Source organism: Ornithorhynchus anatinus, chromosome 2, assembly GCF_004115215.2.
Source record: "Ornithorhynchus anatinus isolate Pmale09 chromosome 2, mOrnAna1.pri.v4, whole genome shotgun sequence".
NCBI lineage: Eukaryota > Metazoa > Chordata > Mammalia > Monotremata > Ornithorhynchidae > Ornithorhynchus > Ornithorhynchus anatinus.
The window spans coordinates 20,606,523-20,632,158 of NC_041729.1; the positions used below are offsets into that span (position 1 = coordinate 20,606,523).

General features: G+C 48.6%; 1 protein-coding gene and 1 long non-coding RNA gene across 2 annotated transcripts; one reads left to right on the plus strand and one right to left on the minus strand.

Moving 5' to 3' along the window:
• Positions 1-6,184: 6,184 nt before the first annotated feature.
• Positions 6,185-9,404, minus strand: RPL6 (ribosomal protein L6). The gene is made up of 6 exons (XM_029058458.2): positions 8,920-9,404; positions 8,744-8,836; positions 8,276-8,419; positions 8,028-8,076; positions 7,640-7,824; positions 6,185-6,378 (listed from the first exon to the last, which is right to left on the minus strand). The coding sequence occupies exons 1-6, from the start codon at positions 9,154-9,156 to the stop codon at positions 6,226-6,228; spliced, it is 861 nt and encodes a 286-aa protein (XP_028914291.1). The 5' UTR covers positions 9,157-9,404; the 3' UTR covers positions 6,185-6,225.
• Positions 9,405-18,212: 8,808 nt separating this feature from the next.
• Positions 18,213-23,155, plus strand: LOC114809087. The gene is made up of 3 exons (XR_003756843.1): positions 18,213-18,434; positions 20,452-20,574; positions 23,123-23,155. It is a non-coding gene; the product is annotated as an uncharacterized LOC114809087 (long non-coding RNA).
• Positions 23,156-25,636: the final 2,481 nt, after the last annotated feature.

A 25,636-nucleotide genomic window follows, 5' to 3' on the forward strand; every position in this document is an offset into this window, starting at 1 on the left:
CAACAAAATAAAACAAGTAGTCAGGCGTCAATACCATCAAGGTAAATAGAATCATAGATATATACACATCATCAACAAAGTAAATAGAGTAATAAATAACATATACAAATATGTACAAGTGCCGTGGGGAGGAGAAGGAGAAGATCAGAGGGAGGGAGTAGCGGGGATGGGGAGGGGAGGAGGAGCAGAGGGAAAGGGAGGGCTCAATTTGGGAAGAAGCCTTCTCAGTCTGGGAAGTCTGGGAAGAGCAGACAAGTGGCGGAGCCGGGATTAGGATCCAGGTCTTTCTGACTTCGGGCCTGTGCTCTCTCCACTAGCTCATTAGTTAAAGCACATTTAGATAAGGCAAGAGAGCCTGTTTCGTGCATAAATTGGTAATACATTGGCAGAGGATTGAACTTAATTGTCCAGGTTCGAGGATCTTTTTTCTCAACAGAATGGTGGGAAAGTCAGAGAAGCAGTGTAGCGCAGTGGAAAATAATAATGTTGGCATTTGTTAAGTGCTTACTATGTGCAGAGCACTGTTCTAAGCGCCAGGGTAGATACAGGGTAATCAGGTTATCCCACATGAGACTCACAGTCTTAATCCCCATTTTACAGATGAGGTAACTGAGGCACAGAGAGGTTAAGTGACTTGCCACAGTCACACAGCTGACAAGCGGCAGAGCTGGGATTCGAACCCATGACCTCTGACTCCCAAGCCCGGGCTCTTGCCACTGAGCCACTTATCCCGGCTCTGCCACTTGTCAGCAGTGCGACTGTGGGGAAGTCACTTCACTTCTCTGTGCCTCAGTGACCTCATCTATAAAATGGGGATTAAGACTGTGAGCCTCACGTCGGACAATCTGATTACCCTGTCTCTACCCCAGTGCTTAGAACAGTGCTCTGCACATAGTAAGCGCTTAACAAATACCGACATTATTATTAAGGTAGGTTCATTTGAGTTGGCTTTGTCCTTGAAACTTGCCTGCAGCATGGCATAGTGGATAGAGCACAGGCCTGGGAGTCAGAAGGTCGTGGGTTCTAATCTCAGCTCCACGCTTTGTCTGCTGTATGACCTTGGGCAAGTCACTTCACTTCTCTGGACCTTTGTTACCTCATCTGTAAAATGGGGATTGAGACTGTGAGGGGGACAGGGACTGTGTCCAACCTGATTTGCTTGTATCTACCCCAGCACTCAGTACAGTGCCTGGCACGTAGTAAGTGCTTAACAAATCCCATAATCGTTATTTACGGTATTTTTGTTATTAATTTATGTTTATATTTACGTTATTTATTTTTGACACCTACAGGCTTGTGGGAGAAGCTGGACTGCTGGAGAGGTGGGGAACACCATCCGGCCTCTTTCCTGCCGCTTAGGTCAGTAGGGAGAGAGACCAGTGGGGCTGCGTAAGAGGGCGAGTGTGGCTTTCTGCCCTTTTCTCCCCATTAATTTGGACCATTCCTGTCAATCATATTTATTGTTTACTGTGTGCAGAGCACTGTACTAACCGCTTGGGAGAGTACAATACAGCAATATAACAGACACATTCCCTGTCCACAATGAGCTTTTAGCCTAGAGGGGGAGACAGACATTAATATAAATGTTATAAATACGTACATCAGTGCTGTGAGGCCGGGAGGGCGAATAAAGGGAGCGAGTCTGTAAGACTCAGAGGGGCGTGGGAGAAGAGGAAGGCGGGGGGCTTTGTCAGGCAAGGCCTCTTGGAGGCTTTGAAGGAGAGGAGAATAATATATAGATTTGAGAAGGGAGGGCGTTCCAGGCCAGAGGCAGGACGTGGGCGAGAGGTCGGAGGTGAGACAGATGAGAATGTGGTACAATGAGAAGGTTAGCGTCAGAGGAGCAAAGTGTGGGGATGGGGCTGAAATAGGAGAGTAGCGAGGTGAGGTAGGAGGGGGCAAGGTGAGTGCTTTAAAGCCTATTCTGAGGAGTTTCTGTCAGATGCGGAGGTGGATGAGCAAGCACTGGAAGTTGAGGAGAGGGGAAACACGGTATGAACGTTTTTCTAGAAAAATGATCCGAGCAGCAGCAAGAAGTGTGGACTGGAGTGAACAGAGCCAGGAGGGAGGGAGGGAGATCAGCAAGGAGGCTGATACAGTAATCAAGGAAAAGGATAAGTGATTGGATTAATGTGGTAGGAGTTTGGATGGAGAAGAAAGGGTGGAATTTAGCGATGCTGTGAAGGTCAAACCGACACAATTTAGTGACGGACTGGGTTGAGAGAGATTTTTCTATCGCCACCGGCACCGTGTCTGCAAAATCCTAATATAGCTCTATTAAGAACCAGTTTAACATATTTGTATTAAATTTGGTCTTAAAAGATATGTATAGCCTCTCGTAAATACATACGAGGAGACCAAGTCCAAATATGCCTTTTCAGTTCGTAATTAAGGCCTGGAAAACGAGACAGTTTTAGACATTTACAGAATATTGAGCTTAAGTATTACATGGACCAGCAGTATAGTGATTGGCATTCTTCTCTCACTTCCAGTTCCGTGAGCATCTTCGAAAAGACTCTTCTACTCTTAGCTCAAAGTAGTCTTGAACTCATACGCGCCAATCGAAGGTGGTGGCCGTTCGACATTCGCCCCCCCAATACTAGACAAGCGCTTACACACAATAGGTGCTCAATAAACACCGACTAAATAATTATATCTTCGTAAGAGGCTGCTTAAGTATAAATTCGTTCTGCTGACTGCAATTTCATTCAATAGTATTTATTGAGCTCTTGCTATGTGCAGAGCACTGTACTAAGCGCTTGAAATGTACAAATCGGTAACAGATAGAGACAGTCCCTGCCCTTTGATGGGTTTACGGTCTAATCGGGGGAGACGGACAGACGAGAACAGTGGCAATAAATAGAATCGAGGGGAAGAACATCTCATTAAAACAATAGCAAATAAATAGAATCAGGGTGATGTGCATCTCATTAACAAAATAAATAGGGTAATGAAGATATATAGAGTTGAGTGGACGAGTACAGTGCCGAGGGGATGGGACGGGAGAGGGGGAGGAGCAGAGGGAAAGGGGGGAGAAGAGGGTTTAGCTGCGGAGAGGTGTGGGGGGGTGGATAGAGGGACCAGAGGGAAAAGGGGAGCTCAGTCTGGCAAGGCCAGTTTAAGTTGAACAGTAGCTTTCGCAGCATGGCATCGTGGATAGGGCAGGGGCCTGGGAGTCAGAGGGTCATGGGTTCTAATTCCAGCTCCACCGCTTGTCTGTGTGACCTTGGGCAAGTCACCTCACTTCTCTGGGCCTACCTCATTTGGAAAATGGGGAGCGAGACGGTGAACCCGACATGGGTCAGGGACTGTGTCCAGCCCACTCTGCTTATATCCACCCCTGTGCTTCGTATGTCTGGCACATAGTAAGCGCTTAACAAATACCATAATTATTTCCAAAGTATGTTGCAGCAGGATAAATCTTGAATTTTTGCATAGCACACTGGCCCAGATTACTAGATTTTAATGCCCACAGCAGACTGGCTCGGCCCAGTCCGTCCTTCACCGCATCTCTTAAATGACCTAGTGGCAATAGCCCTGCCTTGGGAATCAGAGGACGTGAATTCTAGTCCCGGCTCCGCCACTTGTCTGCTGTGTGACCTTAGGCAAGTCGCTTCACTTCTGTGCCTCAGTTACCTCATCTGGTAAATGGGGATTAAGACTGGGAGCCCTGCATGGAACAACCTGATTATCTTGGATCTACCTCCATGATTAAACAGTGCTTGGCACACAGTAATAATACAATGCTTTTCTTGAGCATTTATTGTGTGCAGAGTACTGCACTGAGATTACAATATAAGAACTGGTAGACATATTCCCTGCCCACCCTCTGTTCTTCCCCCTACCCCTCCCCACTGTGCTTGTTTGTATATATCATTTATTACCCTATTTATTAATGAGGTGTACATCCCCTTGATTCTATTTATCTTGATGTCTTGTTTTTGTTGTTTTGCTTTGCTGTCTCCCCTTTTTTAGACTGTGAGCCCATCATTGGGCAGGGATTGTCTCTGTTGCTGAACTGTAAATTCCACTTAGTACAGTGCTCTGCACATAGTAAGCGCTCAATACTGTTGAATGAATGCCCATAAGCAGCTTTCGATGTAGATGGGGGAGACGGACGTTGTTATAAATCATTTCACTTAATATTTATTGAGTGCTTACTATGTGCAGAGCACTGTTCTAAGCGCTAATTAGGTATGAAGCTGCTGCATGGGAAAAGGAGTGAAAAAAGGACAAATCAAAGTGCTAGAGTGTCACAGGAGTGGGTTAAGGCCAGATCTTGCTTTGGGAAAAAGAGGTGGCCTGACTGGGTTATGAGGTTCCTGTCCCCACTTTCCCCTCACGACTTATTTGGCTCCACACCTTTTTGTTGGAAATGATGGGGTGTGGTAGCTTTCTTTTGATCTCTCTGGTCAACAGGAAGTACTTAGTACAGTGTACTGTACTCCCGGCACTCAGATAACAGTCAACGGCATTTTTTCAGCATTTACTAACGCTTGGGAGAAAAAAACAGGTCCTTGCTCAAGGTCCTTACATGGTAATGGAGAAAAATTATGAAGATAAACTGCAGGTAGGAGGAAGCAAGGGTATAAATACATGCCATGAAGTTAAATGGGGAAGGGGCTGTGCAAATACTCAGGTGCTAAAGTGGTGCAGATGGGAATGGAAAAGTTTAGAAATCTGTTGGGGAAGATCTAACGACCATCTTTAATCATCACTGTTAACAGCCTGTGCCTCAGCTGAGAATTAAAGCAATACCATAATTGTCTATAGAATGAAAATACTGCACTACACAGCATAATTTACTGGCTGAGATACAGTGGGCACAGCTGGGGTGAGTGCTTTGTTCTGCAACAGGATGTATACTTTTATGTGCACAGCAGGGCAGCTCCTGAGGTGCAGGTATTCTGTCTCATGTCCATAAAACCCTTCCGCCAACCTCCCTTGGTTACAAGGAAGCTCTTATGAGAGGGTGGATGTTTCAGCACAACTCAGCAGGTAGACCTGTCAGAGCAACGTCAAAAAACAAAGCAAAACATGCAAAGTAATTTAGCTTTTGCTTTTCTGCATTTTACAAGGCCTTGTACTACTACCAAAGCCATATATATCTGCTTCACACAAATGCTGTCCTCTGCTACATAACGGCAGCTGGCATTTTATCAAGCATGTTGCTGGACAAGGGCTGCTCAGCCTAAACAAACCAAGCACATCATCCTGCTCGACGAAGGACCAATTTTCCATTTTCCTCAAACCTGAGGTCTTCTGGAGCTTGGGCAGTCTTTTCTTGGGCAGTTCCCATTTTACAGCAATTTAGGTGTTCAGCATCCCTACTTCATGCAGTGTTCTGTCTGCCCAGAAAAAAAGGACACCCTACCATTATTTTCTGTAGATACATGCCACAACAATATTTTAATACTAATGTTGGTATTTGTTAAGCGCTTACAGAGCACTAAGCGCTGGGGTAGAGTAATCAGGTTGCCCCACACGAGGCTCACGGTCTTAATCCCCATTTTACAGATGAGGTAGGTGAGGCACAGAGAAGTGACTTGCCCAGTCACACGGCTGATAAGTGGCAGAGCCGGATTAAAACCCATGGCCTCTGACTCCCAAGGCTGGGCTCTCTCCACTGAGCCACGCTGCTTCAGTTACCTCATCTGTAAAATGGGAATGTTCTTGTCTGTCCATCTCCCCCAATTAGACTGTAAGCCCATCAAAGGGCAGGGACTGTCTCTGTTACCGATTTGTACACTCCAAGCGCTTAGTACAGTGCTCTGCACATAGTAATAAATACTATTGAATGACTGAATGAAGACTATGAGCCCCATGTGGAGCAACCTGATTACCTTGTATCTACCCCAGTGCTTAGACAGTGGTTGGCACATAGTAAACACTTAAATAACCAACATTATTATTTTAGTGACAGATTCTGTTCAAAGACAATGATGAGACTGCAGCAGCCATGTTGTTAGTTAAATTTCCTGTCAGGAAGGTGAAATTGAGCACTTATATTCATCCGTTCCTCTCTTAAAATCTATTTCTTTTTAATAAACGCCCTTCCCCCAAATAGTTTCCCGCCTCACGCAGTCAGCTAAAGTGGAACGGTGACGACGAGCATCTACAAATTTAGCTGTCCTCTTCATCTCCCTGGACCATTATATGTACCCAGAATACCAAAAAAACCCCATTCACTTTTTTCCAAAGTTTAATAAGGTCTTTGCGAGGCATTTAGAACACCAATTTGTGAGGATAAACTCCATTGGATAGTGAGAACATTGAGCGCAAGTAGCCCTGAAGCTGAGGAACCTTCTTGACACGTTGCAAGACCTGAGCGTCCACGGTCTTCTGGTCTGCCTTGCGTTGCTCAGTAATTTCATATTTCTTAAAAAAAAAAAGCAAATGAACATTTATAAAACTCACATTTAATATTCACCCCACCCACAGCACTTTTGCACATCTTAAAATTATACATTATAAATTACTCATATTAATGTGTCTCCCCGCTAGACTGTAAGCTCACTGTAGGCAGCGAAAGTCTGCTAATTCTGTTGTATTGCGCTCTTCCAAGTGCTTAGTATAGTGCTCTGCACATAATAAGCGCTCAATAGATACAATTGATTAAAAAAGGCAAAGGATGCCAGTTTTAAGAGGCAACTCTTATTATATGCTAAGCACTGGAGCAGGTATTCAATTAGGGTGCCTAGCAGAGGCGGGGGAACCCCACCGGCCAGATGGCCTTCTACCCTGGTTTTGTGCGAATAAACCGGAGCCGGGCACAGGCAGCAGTCCAAGCTCACTCCTAGCTCTGCAGTCTTAAACAGTATGCTATTCAAGCGCTCACTCTGCCAAGAGCTGTGCCTTTTAAGCACCGGGAGAGAAAACCGGCCTGTTTATACTGAACGTGGATCTGACACTCGACATCCACCCTTTCCCACAACGCTTGTATAAATTTAAATTATTCATATTAATGTCTATGTGCCCCCTAGACTACATTATGAGCAGGGACTGTGCCTACCGACTCACACAGTTCCCTCCCAAGCGCTTAGTCCGGTGCTCTACCCGTAGTATGTGCTCAATAAATACCACTGATTGACACACCCACCCCACAAGGGCTCCCACCATGAGCCTACCCCCATTTTGCAGAAGAGGAAACACCCAGCGAGGCTTTGATGTGCCTCGCTGTTTCATCAGAGAACATCAATATTCGTACTAAAAAGTACGCTGAACAACTGCATACACAGCACCAATGAAAGTTATTGGGAGAGCATAGTACTAGTACACATTGACAGGGAACGTATCGGAAATGATACTTGAGGACGTACCCTGTGCCCAGCACTCCACTAAGTCAATGGGAAGTTACAACATAATTCAAACATCCCATAGACCCGATGGTCTATTAAGGTACGTGCGCTTCAGTGCAATGGGGGTTGTTGAGTACTCAGATGGTTCGAGAGTGCTGAAATAGCTGCTGGGGAGTTTAGAAATTAATCGGGGAAGAGCCACGGCCTGCCAGACGTTTAGGGGATGGGGGGCGGGGGGAACGTGCAGAATGACATTCTAGAAAAGTAATCAAGTAAGCAGCGGGGAGAGATTTCTTTTTCAGTTACGAACAGGGGCAGGAAGGCTTTAGAGAAGTACTAACCTCTTTCTCTGTGTCAAAAATCTCCCCCTCCTGATGTTTTGGCTTACGCAGCCTCTTCTTCTTGAAGTAAGCATCAGTGAGATGCTTCGGAAGCTTTACGCCAGACACATCAACCTTGGTAGAGGTGGCGATTACAAATTTCTGGTGAGTCCTACGCAGAGGGACACGGTTGAGAGTCAGAGGTCCTAGTTGAAAAGGGAAAAAACCAAAAAACAAACCATCATTAAGCGTGTCAAGCAAGGACAATGCCATCCATTGCCCCACCCTCCCACATCTTGAAGTTCCAGAGAAGGAATCGTCCTTTAGATTCAAGCCAGTTACTGTGGCAAGATTTGGGCCAAAGAATAAATCAGCTCTTGGAGAGATTAAAGTAGAGATGAATTCTTACCCGTCACAAGGAGCAAACCACTAGCCAGCTGCTTCAGGAAAACCACCCGCTGCAAAGGAAGCAGAATTGTTAAACGTTTGGCGAGTTTATCCACAAGTTTATGTGACCCCGAACACCCAAAAACCGGGAATACGGAAAAAAGCTAAAATTAAAGCTTAAAGCCTCGAGTCAAGGAGGAGAATCTGACCAAAAAGGTTCCAGGATTGCACCGTTCGCAGTCACCCTCTCAAGCGACATCTTGTTTTTACCTTGCCTCTGTGGCGGCCAGTGAGAATAATCAGAACAGTTCCAGGAGTGATGCTGGATCGCAGATTCCTCTTGTGCTGGCAGAAGGGCTTCTTGCCATGACTCAAGAGCTTGCGAGGCACATCTTCAGTCGGGTAATACCTAGGCTACAGAGAAAGGCCACACAAATGTACGCACTACAGATATGCCAGCGATTCTGCTCCCTGGGGAAAAGACCCACCTAAATGACAAAACCCACTTTTGCTAGGTGGGAACAAAGCAAGTAGACAGTCAGCAGAATTGTACTATATTTTTGGATTTGTAATGTTTCCTTATTAAGGTTACACTCAGAATTTAGCCTCAACTCCCAAAATGAAGCTCGGGTGTCCTATAGAGTGCATTCTTTGCTGACCCGTGCGTCCTATGAAGTCTATTAAAAGGCAGTCGTCCTTCCCCCCAACTCATGCGCACTCATTTCTAAGCGATCTTACCATTTTGCGAACTTTAACCACTCTGGTCCCTCCATTCTTATCTCCACCAACGGGCTTCGTGATAGTTGTACGGGGTTTCTTCTTTCTTTCTATCTACATACAGAGGAATACACCGTAAGGCAACGGGATACAGTAAAGCCCAGGCAGCTCACGGGAACCCCACTCCCGGTTTTTACCTTAGACTTAGGTGCAGTGAACTTGCGCTTGTACAGGGCCTTCCTGCTGAACATCGCCGACCGCGAATACCTGCCGATTCCACGGGCCAGCACGGGGTTCCGGCTGCAATGGTGCTTTTTGATCTTCTTGACCTTGACTTTGACCTGGCCCTTGACCTTGACCTGGCCCTTGACCTTGACTTTGACCTGGCCCTTGACCTTGGGGCCAGGCTTCTTCTTTGCTTTTTCGCCTGCCATCTAAAACATCAAAGCTCAGGTTCAGTCAGCGAGAAAGGCGATACCCTCACTTGACCACGGGGCAGGGAGGTTCCTGTACGGGCAGGGCCACTAAGCCAATCTGCAGCCAGTGTGTCCTGCTTTCGAATGTCCTCGTTGGGCTACTGAGCCTCCCACTCCAGATTAAAGCCCTGGGTGTTAGACTGAGAAGATCAAATTCTAAACACCACGGATCCTAATCCCGGTTCCGCCACTTGTCTGCTGTGTGACTTTGGCCAAGCCACTGGACTTCTCCGTGTCTCAGTTACCTCATCTGTAAAATGAAGATTAACACCGTGAGTCCCAAGTGGGAGAACCCGATTACCTCGTATCTACTCCAGCGCTTATTATGTGCCAAGTACCGACCAAAGACCACGATTATCATCATCCCGCATCCGAAATTTAAATGAAAAGTTACGGCTTCCATCGCCACGAAAATGTCACGTATACGTGGCTATACCGTATGCTCTCAGTGCATAAGAGCAGAAACTGTACAGTGCTCTGCACATAGTAAGCGCTCAATAAGTACGATTGAACAAATGACGGTATGCTCATTTTGGGTAGGGAACGTGCCTACCAACTCTTATTCTGTCATGCGCTGCTCTGCACACAGTGAGTGCTCAATAAATGCGACCGATCGATTAGGGAAGACGGTCCGGTCCTCCGTCGGGCTCAGAGCCGCCTCGCCCACTTGGAGACTGATGACATTTAATTACGGTAGGGGTCAAGCACTTAATAATAATATTGGTATCTGTTGGTACTATGTGCCGAGCACCGTTCTAAGCGCTGGGGTGGATACAGCATAATCAGGTTGTCCCACGTGAGGCTCACCGTCTTAATCCCCATTTTCCAGATGAGGTAACTGACACACCGAGAGGTGACTTGCCCAGAGTCACAGGGCTGACAGGTGGCGGAGACGGGATTAGAACCCACGGCCTTTGACTCCTAAACCCGTGCTCTTTCCACTGGAGCCAGGCTGCTTCTCAAGCGCTTACTATGTGCAGGCCCTGTAACTAAAGGCTGGGGTGGAGAAAAGCAAGTCCGTTTTAGCCCCCTCTTTGCAGACGAGGGAACCTATAAAGGGAAACGACTTGCCCACTGTCACCCAGCTGACAGGTGGCGGAACCGGGATTAGAACCCATGACCTTTGACTCCTAAACCCGTGCCTTCTCCACTCGAGCCAGGCTACTTCTCAAGCGCTTACTACGTGCCAGGCGCTGTACTAAAGACCAGGGTGGAGAGCAGCAAGTCCGTATCAGCCCCCTCTTTGCAGAGGCGGTAACCGCGAAGGGAAACGACTCGGCCCGGGTCACCCGTCCGAGGCGGGATTCGAACCCGTGACCTTTGACTCCTAAGCCCGGGCTCTGGCCACTCGAGCCAGGCTGCTGCTCAAGCGCTCACTACGTGCCGGGCGCTGTACTAAAGGCCGGGGTGGAGAAAAGCAAGTCCGTATTAGCCCCCTTTTGGCAGAGGAGGTAACCGAGAAAGGAAGCGACTCGGCCCGGGTCACCCGAACGAGGCGGGATTCGAACCCGTGACCTTTCCACTCGAGCCAGGCTGCTTCTCAAGCGCTTACTACGTGTCGGGCGCCGTCCTGAAGGCCGGGGTGGCTGCAAGCAAGTCGGTTTTACCTCCTTCTTGGCAGGGGAGGGGAAAGGACTGGGGCCGGGCCCCCCAAGGTCGAGGCGGGATTCGAACCGGTGACCTCCGGGCCGCTCCCCCGACCGTCCCCCGAGGCGTCCGGCGGCCGCCGCCCCGGGGGCCGGGCCTCCCCGGGCCCGATGGCGACGGATGACGGCGGATGGCGGCGGATTGCGGCGGGGCCGGGCCCGCCATGCTTACCTTCCTGGCGGGGAAAGGGCCGAACATCCGGGTTACGGGGCTGTATAAGGGAGCCGAGCGGAAGGCCGCCCCTTCCCCTTCCCGTCTCCTTCTGGGAAATGTAGTTTTCGCGCCTCTTCCCCGCCCTCTCCCTCGCCTGAGACCCCCTTACTGATAATGGGGCCATTTGTTAAGCGCTGACTATGTGCAGAGGACTGTTCTAAGCGCTGAGGGAGATCCAGGGCCATCAGCTGGTGCCCCGTGAGGCTCCCAGTCTTCATCCCCGTTTGACAGAGGAGGTCACTGAGGCCCGGAGAATAATAATAATGCCGACTTGTTCATTCCAAGCGGAGTGCTCTGCACCTGGTAAGCGCTCAATAAATACTATTGAATGAATGAATGAATAATAATGTTGGTATTTGCTGAGCGCTTACTAGGTGCAGAGCACTGGTCTAAGCGCTGGGGGAGATCCTGGGTCATCAGGTTGTCGCCCGTGAGGCTCCCAGTCTTCATCCCAATTGGTAAAATCTGTAAAATCTGAGAAGCAGCGTGGCTCAGTGGAAAGAGCACGGGCTTTGGAGTCAGAGGTCATGAGTTCAAATCCCAGGTCTGCCACTTGTCAGCTGTGTGACTCTGGGCGAGTCACTTCACTTCTCTGTGCCTCAGTTACCTCATCTGTAAAATGGGGATTAAGATTGTGAGCCCCATGTGGGACAACCTGATTCCCCTGTGTCTACCCCAGCGCTTAGAACAGTGCTCTGCACATAGTAAGTGCTTGACAAATACCAACATTATTATTATTATTATTATTAAAATGGGGACTAAGACTGTGAGCCCCACGGGGGACAACCTGATTCCCTTATGTCTGCCCCAGCGCTTAGAACAGTGCTCTGCACCTAGTAAGCGCTCAACAAATACCAACATTATTATTTGACAGAGGAGGTCACTGAGGCCCAGAGAATAATAATAATGTTGGTATTTGTTGAGCGCTATGTGCCGAGCACTGTTCTAAGCGCTGGGGGAGATATGGGGTCATCAGGGGGTCCCCCGTGAGGCTCCCAGTCTTCATCCCCATTTGACAGAGGAGGTCACTGAGGCACGGAGAATAATAATAATGTTGGTATTTGTTGAGCACTTAGTAGGTGCAGAGCACCGTTCTAAGCGCTGGGGGAGATCCAGGGTCATCAGGTCGTCCCCCGTGAGGCTCCCAGACTTCATGCCCCTTTTGCAGATGAGGGAACCGAGGCCCAGAGAAGTGAAGTGACTTGCCCAACAGTCACCCAGCTGCCGAGTGGCAGAGCCGTGATTCGAACCCCTGACCTCTGACTCTCCAGCCTGGCCTCTTTCCACTGAGCCACGTAGATGCCCGGCACTGTTCTAAGCACCGGGGGAAAGAATAATAATAATAATAATAATGTTGGTATTTGTTAAGCGCGGTGTGGCGCAGTGGAAAGAGGAAGATTCATGGGTTCGAATGCCGGCTCTGCCACTTGTCAGCTGTGGGACTGTGGGCAAGTCACTTCACTTCTCTGTGCCTCAGTGTCCTCATCTGTAAAATGGGGAATAAGACTGTGAGCCTCACGTGGGACAACCTGATGACCCTGTATCTACTGCAGTGCTTAGAACAGTGCTCTGCTCATAGTAAGCACTTAACAAATACCAATATTAAGTGCCAAGCGCTGTTCTAAGCACCGGGGGAGATTAGCGAAGCAGTGTGGCTTGGTCATGGGTTCGAATTCCGCTCTGCCACTTGTCAGCTGGGTGACTGTGAGCCAGTCACTTCACTTCTCTGGGCCTCAGTTCCCTCATCTGGCAAATAGGGATTGAAATTGTGAGCCTCACGTGGAACAACCTGATTACCCTTTACCCCAGCGCTTAGAACAGTGCTCTGCACATAGTAAGCGCTTAACAAATAGCAACATTGTTTTTTTTTTTTGCTAGGTGCAGAGCACTCTACAAAGCGCTTGGAGTGTCCAATTCGGCAACAGAAAGAGACCACCCTACCCAATGACGGGCTCACAGTCTAATCGATGATAATAATGGTATTCATTAAGCGCTTAGGATGTGCCAGGCACTGTTCTAAGCACTGGGGGGCTACAAGGTGATCAGGTTGTCCCACGTGGGGCTCACAGTCGTCATCCCCATTTTACAGATGAGGTCACTGAGGTGCAGAGAAGTGAAGTGACTGCCCCAAGTCACACGGCGGACAAACGGGGGCGGGATTAGAACCCGTGACCTCGGACTCCGAAGCCGGGGACCTTTCCACTGAGCCACGCTGCTTGGGATTTCTTTGTTAAGCCCCTACTAGGTGCCCGGCACTGTTCTAAGCGCCGGGGGACATACAGGGCGATCGGGCCGTCCCACTTGAGGCTCACAGTCTTCATCCCCATTTTAATAAAACTAATGTTGGTATTTGTTCAGCGCTTACTATTCATTCATTCAGTGGTATTTATTGAGCGCTTACCAGGTGCAGGGCACTGTACTAAGCGCTCGGAATGGACAATTTGGCGACAGATAGAGACCATCCCTGCCCAACGACGGGCCCGCAGACTAAACGGGGGAGACGGACGGCAAAGCCAAACGGAGCGAAACAAAAACAAGATGAATAGAATCAAGGAGATATACACCTTATATAAATACGGTGATACATAATATATACAAATGAGCACAGTGCTGAGGGGAGGGAAGGGGGGAAGAGCGGGGGGGGGGGGAGCAGAGGGAAAAGGGAGACAGTCTGGGAAGGCCTCCTGGAGGAGGTGAACTCTCAGTAGGGCTTTGTAGAGGGGAAGAGTCCTAAGGGCTGTTCTAAGCACTGGGATAGATACAGGGTAATCGGTTTGTTCCACTTGAGGCTCACAGTCTTCATCCCCATTTTAATAATAATAATAATAATAATGTTGGTATTTGTTAAGCGCTTACTTAAGCACCCAATGATGAGCCCGCAGTCTAAACGGGAGAGACGGACGGCAAAGCGAAACAGAGCGAAACAAAACCAAGATAAATAGAATCAAGGAGATATACACCTTATATAAATAGGGTAATAAGGGATATATACAAATGAGCACAGTGCTGAGGGGAGGGAAGGGGGGAAGAGCGGGGGGGGGAGAGCAGAGGGAAAGGGGGGCTCAGTCTGGGAAGGCCTCCTGGAGGAGGTGAGCTCTCGGGAGGGCTTTGGAGAGGGAAAGAGTTCTAAGCGCTGTTCTAAGCGCTGCGGGGGATACAGGGTCATCAGATTGTCCCCCGTGGGGCTCACAGACTTCATCCCCATTTTACAGATGAGGGAACTGAGGCCCAGAGAAGTGAAGCGACTTGCCTAAAGTCACACAGCCGCCAAGCGACAGAGCCGGGATCAGAAGTCCCGACCTCTGACTCCCAGGCCCGGGCTCTATCCACGGAGCCACGCTGCTTCTCATTTTACAGATGAGGTAAGTGATCCATCCAGAAGTCAAGTCACTTGCCCAAAGCCACACAGTTGACGGAGGGCGGGGATGGGATTCGAACCCATGACCTCCGACTCCTAGGCCCGGGCTCTTTCCACGGAGCCACGCCGCTTCTCTAATTGAAGCAGCAATAACTGAAGTATTTCTTAAGTGCCGACTGTGTGTCGAGCACGGTTCTGAGAGTTGGGGATGGATAAAAGACAAGCAGCGTGGCTCAGGGGAAAGAGCCCGGGCTTGGGACTCATGGGTTCTAATCCAGCCTCCTCAATTTATCGCTGTGCCTCAGTTACCTCATCTGTAAAATGGGGATTATGACTGTGAGCCCCACGTGGGGCACCCTGAAGACCTGGTATCTCCCCCAGCGCTTAGAACAGTGCATGGCACATAGGAAGCGCTTAACAGATACCACCGTTATTATTATTAATCGGCTTGGACGCAGTCCCAGTCCCACATGGGCCTCGCCATCCAAGGCGAGGATGCACACTGAGAGGCAGCGTGGCTCAGTGGAAAGAGCCCGGGCTTGGGAGTCGGAGGTCATGGGTTCTAAACCCAACTTGGCCACTTGTCAGCTTGTGATTTTGGGGCAAGTCACTTCACTTCTCTGGGCCTCGGTTACCTCATCTGTAACTCCTCCAGGTGGCCTTCCCAGACTGGACCCCCCCCCCCCTTTCCCTCGGCTCCTCCTCCCCTCCCCCCGCCGGCCCTGCCCTCTTCCCCTCATTCAATTCATTCAATAGTATTTATTGAGCGCTTACTATGTGCAGAGCACTGTACTAAGCGCTTGGGATGAACAAGTCGGCAACAGATAGAGACGGTCCCTGCCGTTTGACGGGCTCACGGTCTAATCGGGGGAGATTAGACTCCCCTCAGCACTGTGCTCATTTGTATATATTATTACCCTATTTATTTTGTTAATGAGGTGTACATCTCCTTGATTCCATTTATCTTGATGATGTTGTCTTGTTTTGTTTTGTTCTGTTTTGCTTTGCTGTCCCCCCCATTTAGCCTGCGAGCCCGTCATTGGGCAGGGATTGTCTCTATCTGTTACCGAATTGTCCATTCCAAGCGCTCAGTCCAGTGCCCTGCACGTAGTAAACGCTCAATAAATACTATTGAAGGAATGAATGTATAGTGGGGATTGAGACTGTGAGTCCCACGTGGGATAGGGAGTGGTTCCAGCCCGACCTGCTCGTATTATATTAATAATGATGATAATGATGATGGTATTTGTTAAGCGCTTACTATATGCCAAGCACTGTTCTAAGCGCTGGGTAGATTCAAGATCATCAGGTTGTCCCACGTGGGACTCACAGTTTTAATCCCCATTTTACAGATGAGGGAACTGAGGCACGGAGAAGTGAAGTGACTTGCCTAAAGTCGCACAGCTGATAAGTGGCGGACTCGGGATTAGAACCCACGACCTCTGACTCCCAAGCCCGGGCTCTTTCCAGCAAGCCACGCTGCTTATCCATCCCAGCACTTAGTACAGTGCCTGGCACGTAGTTAAGCACTTAACAAATACCATAATTATTATTATCCAAGAAAGAGAGAGAACAGATATTGAATCCCCATTTTACAAGCTGAGGAAACTGAGGCACATTAACAACGACGTTGGTATTTGTTAAGCGCTATGTGCAGAGCACGCTTCTAAGGGCTAGATACAGGGTCATCGGTTTGTCCGACGTGAGGCTCACAATCTAAATGCCCATTTTACAGATGAGGGAACTGAGGCACAGAGAATTGAAGTGACTTGCCCACAGTCACACAGCTGACAAGTGGCAGAGCCGGGATTCAAACCCATAACCTCTGACTCCCAAGCCTGTGCTCTTTCCACTGAGCCACGCTGCTTCTCTAACGTGAAGTGAATTAACGTGAAATGATTTGCCCAACATCGCACAGCAGGCAAGGGGCGGGGAAGGATTAGAACCCGGGTCCTCTGGCTACCTGGCTCGTGCTCTTTCCACTCAGCCAGGCTGCAAGATGTCCACCGGGAGTGTGTTTTGGGGTCAAATGCTGTTGCTGGCTCACACTAGCAGTCTTTGGGTTGTGCGAACCCCACCGAGACAGATGCTGCCGACAGCAGTGGCCTTATTAACGTCACCCGTCGGCTTCCGCCGGTCAGGGGTGGGTTTGGTGCCCGTTCGATTCAAATGAATTCAATAGTATTTAGTGAGCGCTTCCTTTGTGCAAAGAAGCTACTATATTAATCGATCGGGAGACTAAAATACAACAATAAAGAGACGCCGTCCCCGCCCACAACAAGTGAACAGTTTAAAAGGGGGAGACAGATATTAATGTAAATAAATAAACTACCGGTATGTACATAAGCCCCTCTCGGGGTCGCATGTGAAGAGTTTCCGGTATTCTACGGTCTCGACTACTTCCCTTCCCCTCAGCACTGTGCTCATTTGTATACATTATTATTTATTATATATTTAGATATGATACATATAGTAATAATTTATATATGATTATCCTATTTATTTTGTTAATGAGGTGTAGATCTCCTTGATTCTATTTATCTCGATGATGTCTTGTTTTCGTTTCGTTCTGTTTCGCTTTGCTGTCCGTCTCCCCCTTTTAGACTGTGAGCCCGTCACTGGGCGGGACGGTCCCTATCTGTGGCCCAATTGTACAGTCTAAGCGCTTAGTCCAGTGCTCTGCACCGAGGAAGCGCTCAGTAAATACTATTGAATGAATAACTGAATGAATGAAGCAGAGGCCTGTCCATTCCATTCCGTTCGTAGCCTGGGCAGCGGCTATCGAGCGGAAGGCGACCCGCTACAAGTCGAAACTCACCTGTGCTGGGCAGCAGCGGAATGGGAGCGAGTCGAGGGCGGAGACTCACATTTGCTACGCGGGGGGAGACGACGGTAAACCGCTTCGGTATTTTTACCGAGAAAACCGTGCGGATCCACCGCCAGAGCGACGGCTGATGGAGGCGGGCCGTACTGGGAGAGATGTGTCGGCTGCGCCGTTACGGGTCGGAGACGACTCGACGGCATAAGACAAGATGTGCCATGGGGCTGGGACGGGGGAATCAATAAAGGAAGCAAGTCATAGCGACTCGGAAGGGAACGGGGGAAGGGGCAAGGAGAGCTAAGTCGGGGAAGGCCTCTTGGAAGGAGATGTGCTCTCAATAGGACTTGGAAGGGGCGGGGAGCAATTGTACTTCGGATACAAGGACGGAGGGCGTTCCAGGCCAGAGGCAGGCTGTGGGCGAGAGGTTAGCGGTGAGATAGACGAGACGGATATACGGCGAGAAGGTAAGCGTTAGAGTCTGTGCACAGGCGTGAGGGACAAATATGGAGAACTCCGGAGCCCTCTCCGTACCTTGCGTTCAATTCCTTTACGCTGTGTTCATAGGAGCGGCAACGGCCAAGGGAGGACCGCCTCCAATTTTAGAAAATCGGGTGTCTCAATTTCCTCAGACATAAGGGTACGGTGCACAGAATAGGAACTGGATAAAACTGTCATGTGACGGATTTCTGCCGCGAGATCAGGGCCACTCTTATTCGTGTCGTCCCGAGAGAGGAGGCTATGATGTTGGATATATTTTCTAATATTAATTAATTCATTCATTCAAAAGTATTTATTGAGCGCTTACTATGTGCAGAGCAGTGTACTAAGCGCTTGGAATGTACAAATCGGCAACAGATAGAGACGGTCCCCGCCCTTTGACGGGGTTACGGTCTAATCGGGGGAGACGGGCAGACGAGAACAATGGCGATAAATAGAGTCGAGGGGAAGAACATCTCATAAAAACAATGGCAAATAAATAGAATCAGGGAGATGTACATCTCATTAAATAAAATAAACAAAATAAATAGGCTGATACTTTTCCATGATACACCACCCCTCTGCCAGGTGTCCGTCGCTGAGGGTTTTCAGCTTGTTCTTCTGAATCCAACACCCAGGGGTTTAAATCCGTGGCGGCAGGCGAAGTAGCCCAACGAGGACGTTCAATAGCAATAAACACTGGCTGCGGTTTGGTTGAAGGTACGAATCTTTTTCATTTTTGACATCTGAAGCTTTCCATTATCGAGACAGTCTGGTCGGGATATGCGCTCCGGTGCCCTCGGAATTAAGAATGGGGGTGCTTGTCATTCTTACAATTACAAGGTTACACGAGTTTAGACGCACCTCTTATCCCCTCGATTCTATTTATTGCCATTGTTCTCGTCTGTCCGTCTCCCCCGATTAGATTGTAAGCCCGTCAAAGGGCGGGGACTGTCTCTGTTACCGATTTGTACGTTCCAAGCGCTCAGTCCAGTGCTCCGCACAGAGTAAGCGCTCAATAAATACTATTGAATGAACGAACCTCTTATCGACCACCCTCGAATGTGGCTAAATGCCATAAAAAGTTGGACTGTGCTCTTGGGTCACTTTACCGAGTGAAAATCACTTCCAATCCCACCATCTCCAGGTAGCTTCTTGCAACGAAATGGGTGGGGAGAGGGGGGTACCCAAAGATATGCATCTTCTGTAAGCTCGTTGCGGGCGGGGAATGTGTCTGCTTATTGTTATATTGTACTCTCATTCATTCATTCATTCAATAGTATTTATTGAGCGCTTACTATGTGCAGAGCACTGTACTAAGCGCTTGGAATGTACAAATCGGCAGCAGATAGAGACAGTCCCTGCCCACTGACGGGCTTACGGTCTAATCGGGGGAGACGGACAGACGAGAACGATGGCGATAAATAGAGTCGAGGGGAAGAACGTCTCATGAAAACAATAGCAAATCGATAGAATCAGGGTGATGTACATCTCATTAAACAAAATAAATAGGGTGATGAAGATATATAAAGTTGAGCGGACGAGTACAGTGCTGAGGGGATGGGATGGGAGAGGGGGAGGAGCAGAGGGAAAGTGCACAGTTCAGTGCTCTGCACACAGTGAGTGCTCAATAAATACGACTGAACGAATGAATTATGAAAAGGAAACCGAGTCAAGTTTCCAAGCCCACCACCTCTTGGTAGACTCTTGAATGGGCGCCTTTCTTAAACTCCTGCCAGTCAATCAGTGGCATTTATTGAGTGCTCCCTGGGTGAAGAACACTGTAATAATAATGTCGGTATTTGTTAAGCGCTTACTATGTGCCGAGCACTGTTCTAAGCGCTGGGGTAGATTCGGGGGAATCAGGTCGTCCCATGCGAGGCTCACAATCTTAATGCCCATTTTCCAGATGAGGGAACTGAGGCCCAGAGAAGTGAAGTGACTTGCCCACAGGCACACAGCTGACAAGTGACGGGGAAGCAGCGTGGCTCACTGGAAAGAGCACGGGCTTTGGAGTCAGAGGTCATGGGTTCGAACCCCGGCTCTACCACTTGTCAGCTGTGTGACTTTGGGCAAGTCGCTTAACTTCTCGGTGCCTCAGTTCCCTCATCTGGAAAATGGGGATTAAGACTGTGAGCCCCACGTGGGACATCCTGATTCCCCTGTGTCTACCCCAGCGCTTAGAACAGTGCTCGGCACATAGTAAGCGCTTAACAAATACCAACGTTATTAAGTGGCAGAGCCGGGATTCGAACTCATGACCTCTGACTCCCAAGCCCGGGCTCTCGCCACTGAGCCACGCCCGGGAGAGTACAACGCAACGGAGTCAGCAGAGGGTTCCCCGCTCATAACGAGCTGACATCTCGACGGTGCATTCCACTACGAAAAGGAAACCTGGGTCCCGTGCTCTTGAGTCACTTTACCAAGCGGAGATTCCTTCCAAAGCCTCCGCCTCCAGATCGACTCTTGAACGTGGCTCAGTGGAAAGAGCCCGGGCTTGGGCGTCAGAGGTCGTGGGTTCGGATCCCGGCTCCGCCGCTTGCCAGCGGTGTGACTCTGGACAAGTCACTTCCCTTCCTCTGTGCCTCAGTTATCTCATCTGTCAAATGGGGATTGAAGACTGTGAGCCCCACGTGGGACAACCCGATCACCTTGTATCCCCCAGCGCTTAGAAGAGGGCTTTGCGCGTAGTAAGCGCTTAACAAATGCCACCATTCTTTTTTTAATTGGCATGGAGGCACCCCCAGATCCGCACCCTTCCTCACCTCCTTGCGACGTTTCGTTACGGAAAAGAAACCGGTGTCCCGTGCTCTCGAGTACTTTACTGAGCGAGGACGACTTCCGATCCCACCGCCTCCAGGTAGGCTTTTGAAACTAAATTGGGGCGGAGAGTGGGGCCTCTCAGATCCGCACCTTTCCGAACCTCCTGGCCACGTCCCATTACGGAAAAGAAACCGGTGTCCCGGACTTTTGAGTCATTTTACCGAGGGAAGATGATTTCCAATCCCACCGCCCCCAGCAGACTCTCGAAATTACATCGGTGTGACGAGCGGACACCCGCGGAGAGGGACTTTTCCTAACCTCCTGGCGACGTCCCATTTTGAAAAAGAAAGCCGGGTCTAGAGAAGCAGCGTGGCTCAGTGGAAAGAGCCCGGGCTTGGGAGTCAGAGGTCATGGATTCGAATCCCGGCTCTGCCGCTTGCCAGCTGTGTGACTGTGGGCAAGTCGCTTCACTGCTCTGGGCCTCAGTTCCCTCATCTGTAAAATGGGGATGAAGACTGTGAGCCCCACGTGGGACAACCTGATCACCATGTATCTCCCCAGGGCTTAGAACGGTGCTGTGCACATAGTCAGCGCTTAACAAATAACACCATTATTATTTTTGCGGGAATGGCTAACTACGGAGAGGCAAAGAGCGGGACAGGGACTGTGTGCAACCCGATTTGCTCGTATCCACCCCGGTGCTTAGTACGGCCCATAGTAAGCGATTAACAAATACCACAATTATTATTTTTATTATTATCTCCTGAACGCCCTGCCTAGCTCTTACCACCCAGAATTCATACGTAAGCGCTTAATCAATGCTATGATTAGAGAGGCAGCATGGCAGAGTGGATAGAGCCCGGGGCCTGGGAGCCAGAAGGTCACGGGTTCGATTCCCGGCTCCGGCACCTGTCCGCTGTGTAGCACCTTGGGCAAGTCACTTCACTTCTCTGTGCCTCAGCTCCCTCATCTTTAAAATGGGGATTGAGACTGTGAGCCCCACTCGGGACAAGGGACTGTGTCCAACCCCATTTGCTTGTGTCAGCCCCAGCGCTTAGTACAGCGTCTGCCACATTGTAAATGCTTAACCAATACCATGATAATAATAATAACTATTATTATTGTTAATCAGCACTCAACAAATATGATTATGAACAGTTTCACAAATACCATTATCATTAATAAATGCTTAACACATACCATAATGATAATTAAGTGCTCAACAAATACCATTATTACTCTTAGCATTGATAAGTTCTCAACAGATACCATTATAGTTATTATTAATAAGTACTCAACGAATACAATAGTTAATATCACACAAAGAAATACCATCAATTATTAATACGCACCACATACAATTATTATTTTGAATACGGGCTCAGTAAACACCATAATAATAAAGTGACCAACAAATATCTTTATTATTAAGAGCTTAACAAATATGATAAGAATTATTAATAAGGGCTCAACAACACCATAATTATTATTAATAAGCACTCAACAAATACTATCATCATTAAGTGTCAAATACAATAATTATAACAATTATTAAGGGCTCAATAAACACCATAATAAGTGCCCAACAAATATCATTATTATTAATAATGATAAGCGCTTAAACTAGAACAACAATAATTATTATTATTAATAAGGGCTCAGCAACACCACAATAATCATTATTAATAAATGCTCAACAAACACCATCATTATATAAGCGCCAAAAAATACAATAACAGTAATTATTAGTATCAATAAGGGCTGAACAAATACCATAATAATAAGTGCCCAACAAATGCCATTATCAAGAACGAGTGCTTAACAAATATAATAACTATTATTAAGGGCTCAACACCATGATTATTACTAAGCGCCCAGCAAATACCATCATTGATAACAAGTGCTTAAATATAATTATTATTAATAAGGACTCAACAACACCATAATGATTATTATTAATAAGGGCCCAACAAATACCATTAGTGATACTGAGGTCTTAACAAATATAATAATAATCATTATTCATTCATTCATTCAACGCTTTTATTGAGTGCTGCGGATGGAGCACTGTACTAAGCGCTCGGAGTGTACAATTCAGTAACAGATAGAGACTGTCCCTGCCCAAAGCAGCGTGGCTCAGTGGAAAGAGGCCGGGTTTGGGAGTCAGAGGTCATGGGTTCGAATCCCAGCTCTGCCACTTGGCAGTGTGACTGTGAGCAAGTCACTTGACTTCTCCGGGCCTCAGTGACCTCATCTGTAAAATGGGGATGAAGACTGTGAGCCTCGCGTGGGACAACCTGATTACCCTGGATCTACCCCAGCGCTTAGAACAGTGCTCTGCACGTAGTAAGCGAAGCGGCACGGCTCAGTGGAAAGAGCACGGGCTGGGGAGTCACAGATCACGGGTTCAAATCCTGACTCTGCCGCCTGTCAGCTGAGTGACTTTGGGCCAGTCTCATCACTTCTCTGGGCCTCAGTTCCCTCATCTGTAAAAAGGGGATGAAGACTGTGAGCCCCATGTGGGACAACCTGATGACCCTGTATCTACCCCAGTGCTTAGAACAGTGCTTGGCACATAGTAAGCACTTAACAAGTACCATTATTAGTAGTAAGCACTTAACAAATACCTACATTATTATTAAAAGGGGGAGAGAGAGAGAGCAGAGCCAAACGGAGCGAAAGAAAAACAAGACATCATCATCAAGAGAAATGGAATCAAGGGGATGTAAAAGGGGAAGAGAGACAGCGGAGCCAAACGGAGCAAAACCAAAACCAGACAACATCATCCAGATAAATGGAATCAAGGGGATGTACACCTCATTTACAAAATAAATAGGGGAATAAATGATATGTATAAATGAGCACAGTGCTGAGGGGAGGGGAAGGGGGAGGAGCAGAGGGAATGGGGGCGCTCAACAACATTATTAAGGGCTGTAATGATTATCAAATTAATAATGATTAATGATTATCACTAATAAGTGCTCGACAAACACCGTTATCACTGTTAATGAGCGCTTAACCAATACCACAATGATGCTGATCCCTGACTGTTGATGGCGATGACTGAGATGACCTTGACAGGCCACAAGGGAAGCAGCGTGGCTCAGTGGCAAGAGCCCGGGCTTGGGAGTCAGAGGTCAGGGGTTCGAATCCCGACTCTGCCACCTGTCAGCGGGTGACTGTGGGCAAGTCATTTCGCTTCTCTGGGCCTCAGTGACCTCATCTGTCAAATGGGCGTGAAGACTGCGAGCCTCACGTTGGACAACCTGATGACCCTGTATCACCCCCAGCGCTTAGAACAGTACTCTGCACATCGATTAGACCGTAAGCCCGTCAAAGGGCAGGGACCGTCTCTATCTGTTACCGATTTGTCCATTCCAAGCGCTTAGTACAGGGCTCTGTACATAGTAAGGGCTCAATAAATACGATTGAATGAATAGCAAGCGCTTAAAGTATGGGAAGCGGCGTGGCTCAGTGGAAAGAGCCCGGGCTTGGGAGTCATTCATTCATTCAATAGTATTTATTGAGCGCTTACTATGTGCAGAGCACTGTACTAAGCGCTTGGGATGAACAAGTCGGCAACAGATAGAGACGGTCCCTGCCGTTTGACGGGCTTACAGTCTAATCCGGGGAGACGGACAGACGAGAACGATGGCACTAAACAGCGTCGAGGGGAAGAACATCTCGTAAAAACAATGGCAACTAAATAGAATCAAGGCGATGTACAATTCATTAACAAAATAAATAGGGTAACGAAAATATATACAGTCGAGCGGACGAGTACAGTGCTGTGGGGATGGGAAGGGAGAGGTGGAGGAGCAGAGGGAAAAGGGGAAAATGAGGCTTTAGCTGCGGAGAGGTAAAGGGGGGATGGCAGAGGGAGTAGAGGGGGAAGAGGAGCTCAGTCTGGGAAGGCCTCTTGGAGGAGGTGATTTTTAAGTAAGGTTTTGAAGAGGGAAAGAGAATCAGTTTGGCGGAGGTGAGGAGGGAGGGCGTTCCAGGACCGCGGGAGGACGTGACCCAGGGGTCGACGGCGGGATAGGCGAGACCGAGGGACGGTGAGGAGGTGGGCGGCGGAGGAGCGGAGCGTGCGGGGTGGGCGGTAGAAAGAGAGAAGGGAGGAGAGGTAGGAAGGGGCAAGGTGATGGAGAGCCTCGAAGCCTAGAGTGAGGAGTTTTTGTTTGGAGCGGAGGTCGATAGGCAACCACTGGAGTTGTTTAAGAAGGGGAGTGACATGCCCAGATCGTTTCTGCAGGAAGATGAGCTGGGCAGCGGAGTGAAGAATAGACCGGATCGGGGCGAGAGAGGAGGAAGGGAGGTCAGAGAGAAGGCCGACACGGTAGTCTAGCCGGGATATAACGAGAGCCCGTAATAGTAAGGTAGCCGTTTGGGTGGAGAGGAAAGGGCGGATCTTGGCGATATTGTAGAGGTGAAACCGGCAGGTCTTGGTAACGGATAGGATGTGTGGGGTGAACGAGAGGGACGAGTCAAGGATGACACCGAGATTGCGGGCCGAGATTGCGGGCCACGAGTCAGAGGTCGTGGGTTCGAATCCCAGCTCTGACACTTGTCAACTGGGTGACAGTGGGCAAGTCACTTCACTTCTCCGGGCCTCAGTTGCCTCATCTGTCAAATGGGGATGTATCTCCCCCAGCGCTTAGAACAGCGCTCTGCACATAGTCAGCGCTTAACAAATACCAACATTATCACTATTAACTTCTCTGGGCCTCATCTGTAAAATGGGGATGAAGACTGTGGGCTTCACGTGGGACAACCTGATGACCCTGCACCTCCCTCAGCGCTTAGAACAGTGCTCTGCCCATAGCCAGGGCTTCACAAATGCCAACATTATATTATTAAAATGGGGATGAAGACTGCGAGCCTCATGTGGGCTCTGGATCTCCCCCAGCGCTTAGAACAGTGCTCTGCATATAGTCAGCGCTTCACAAATACCAACATTATTACTATTAACTTCTCTGGGCCTCATCTGCAAAACGGGGATGAAGACTGTGAGCCTCACGTGGGATAACCTGATGCCCCTGTATCTCCCCCAGCGCTTACAACCGTGCTCTGCACATGGTAAGTGCTTAACAAATACCAACATTATTATTATTCTCTGGTCCTCAGTTCCCTCATCTGTCAAATGGGGATGAAGACTG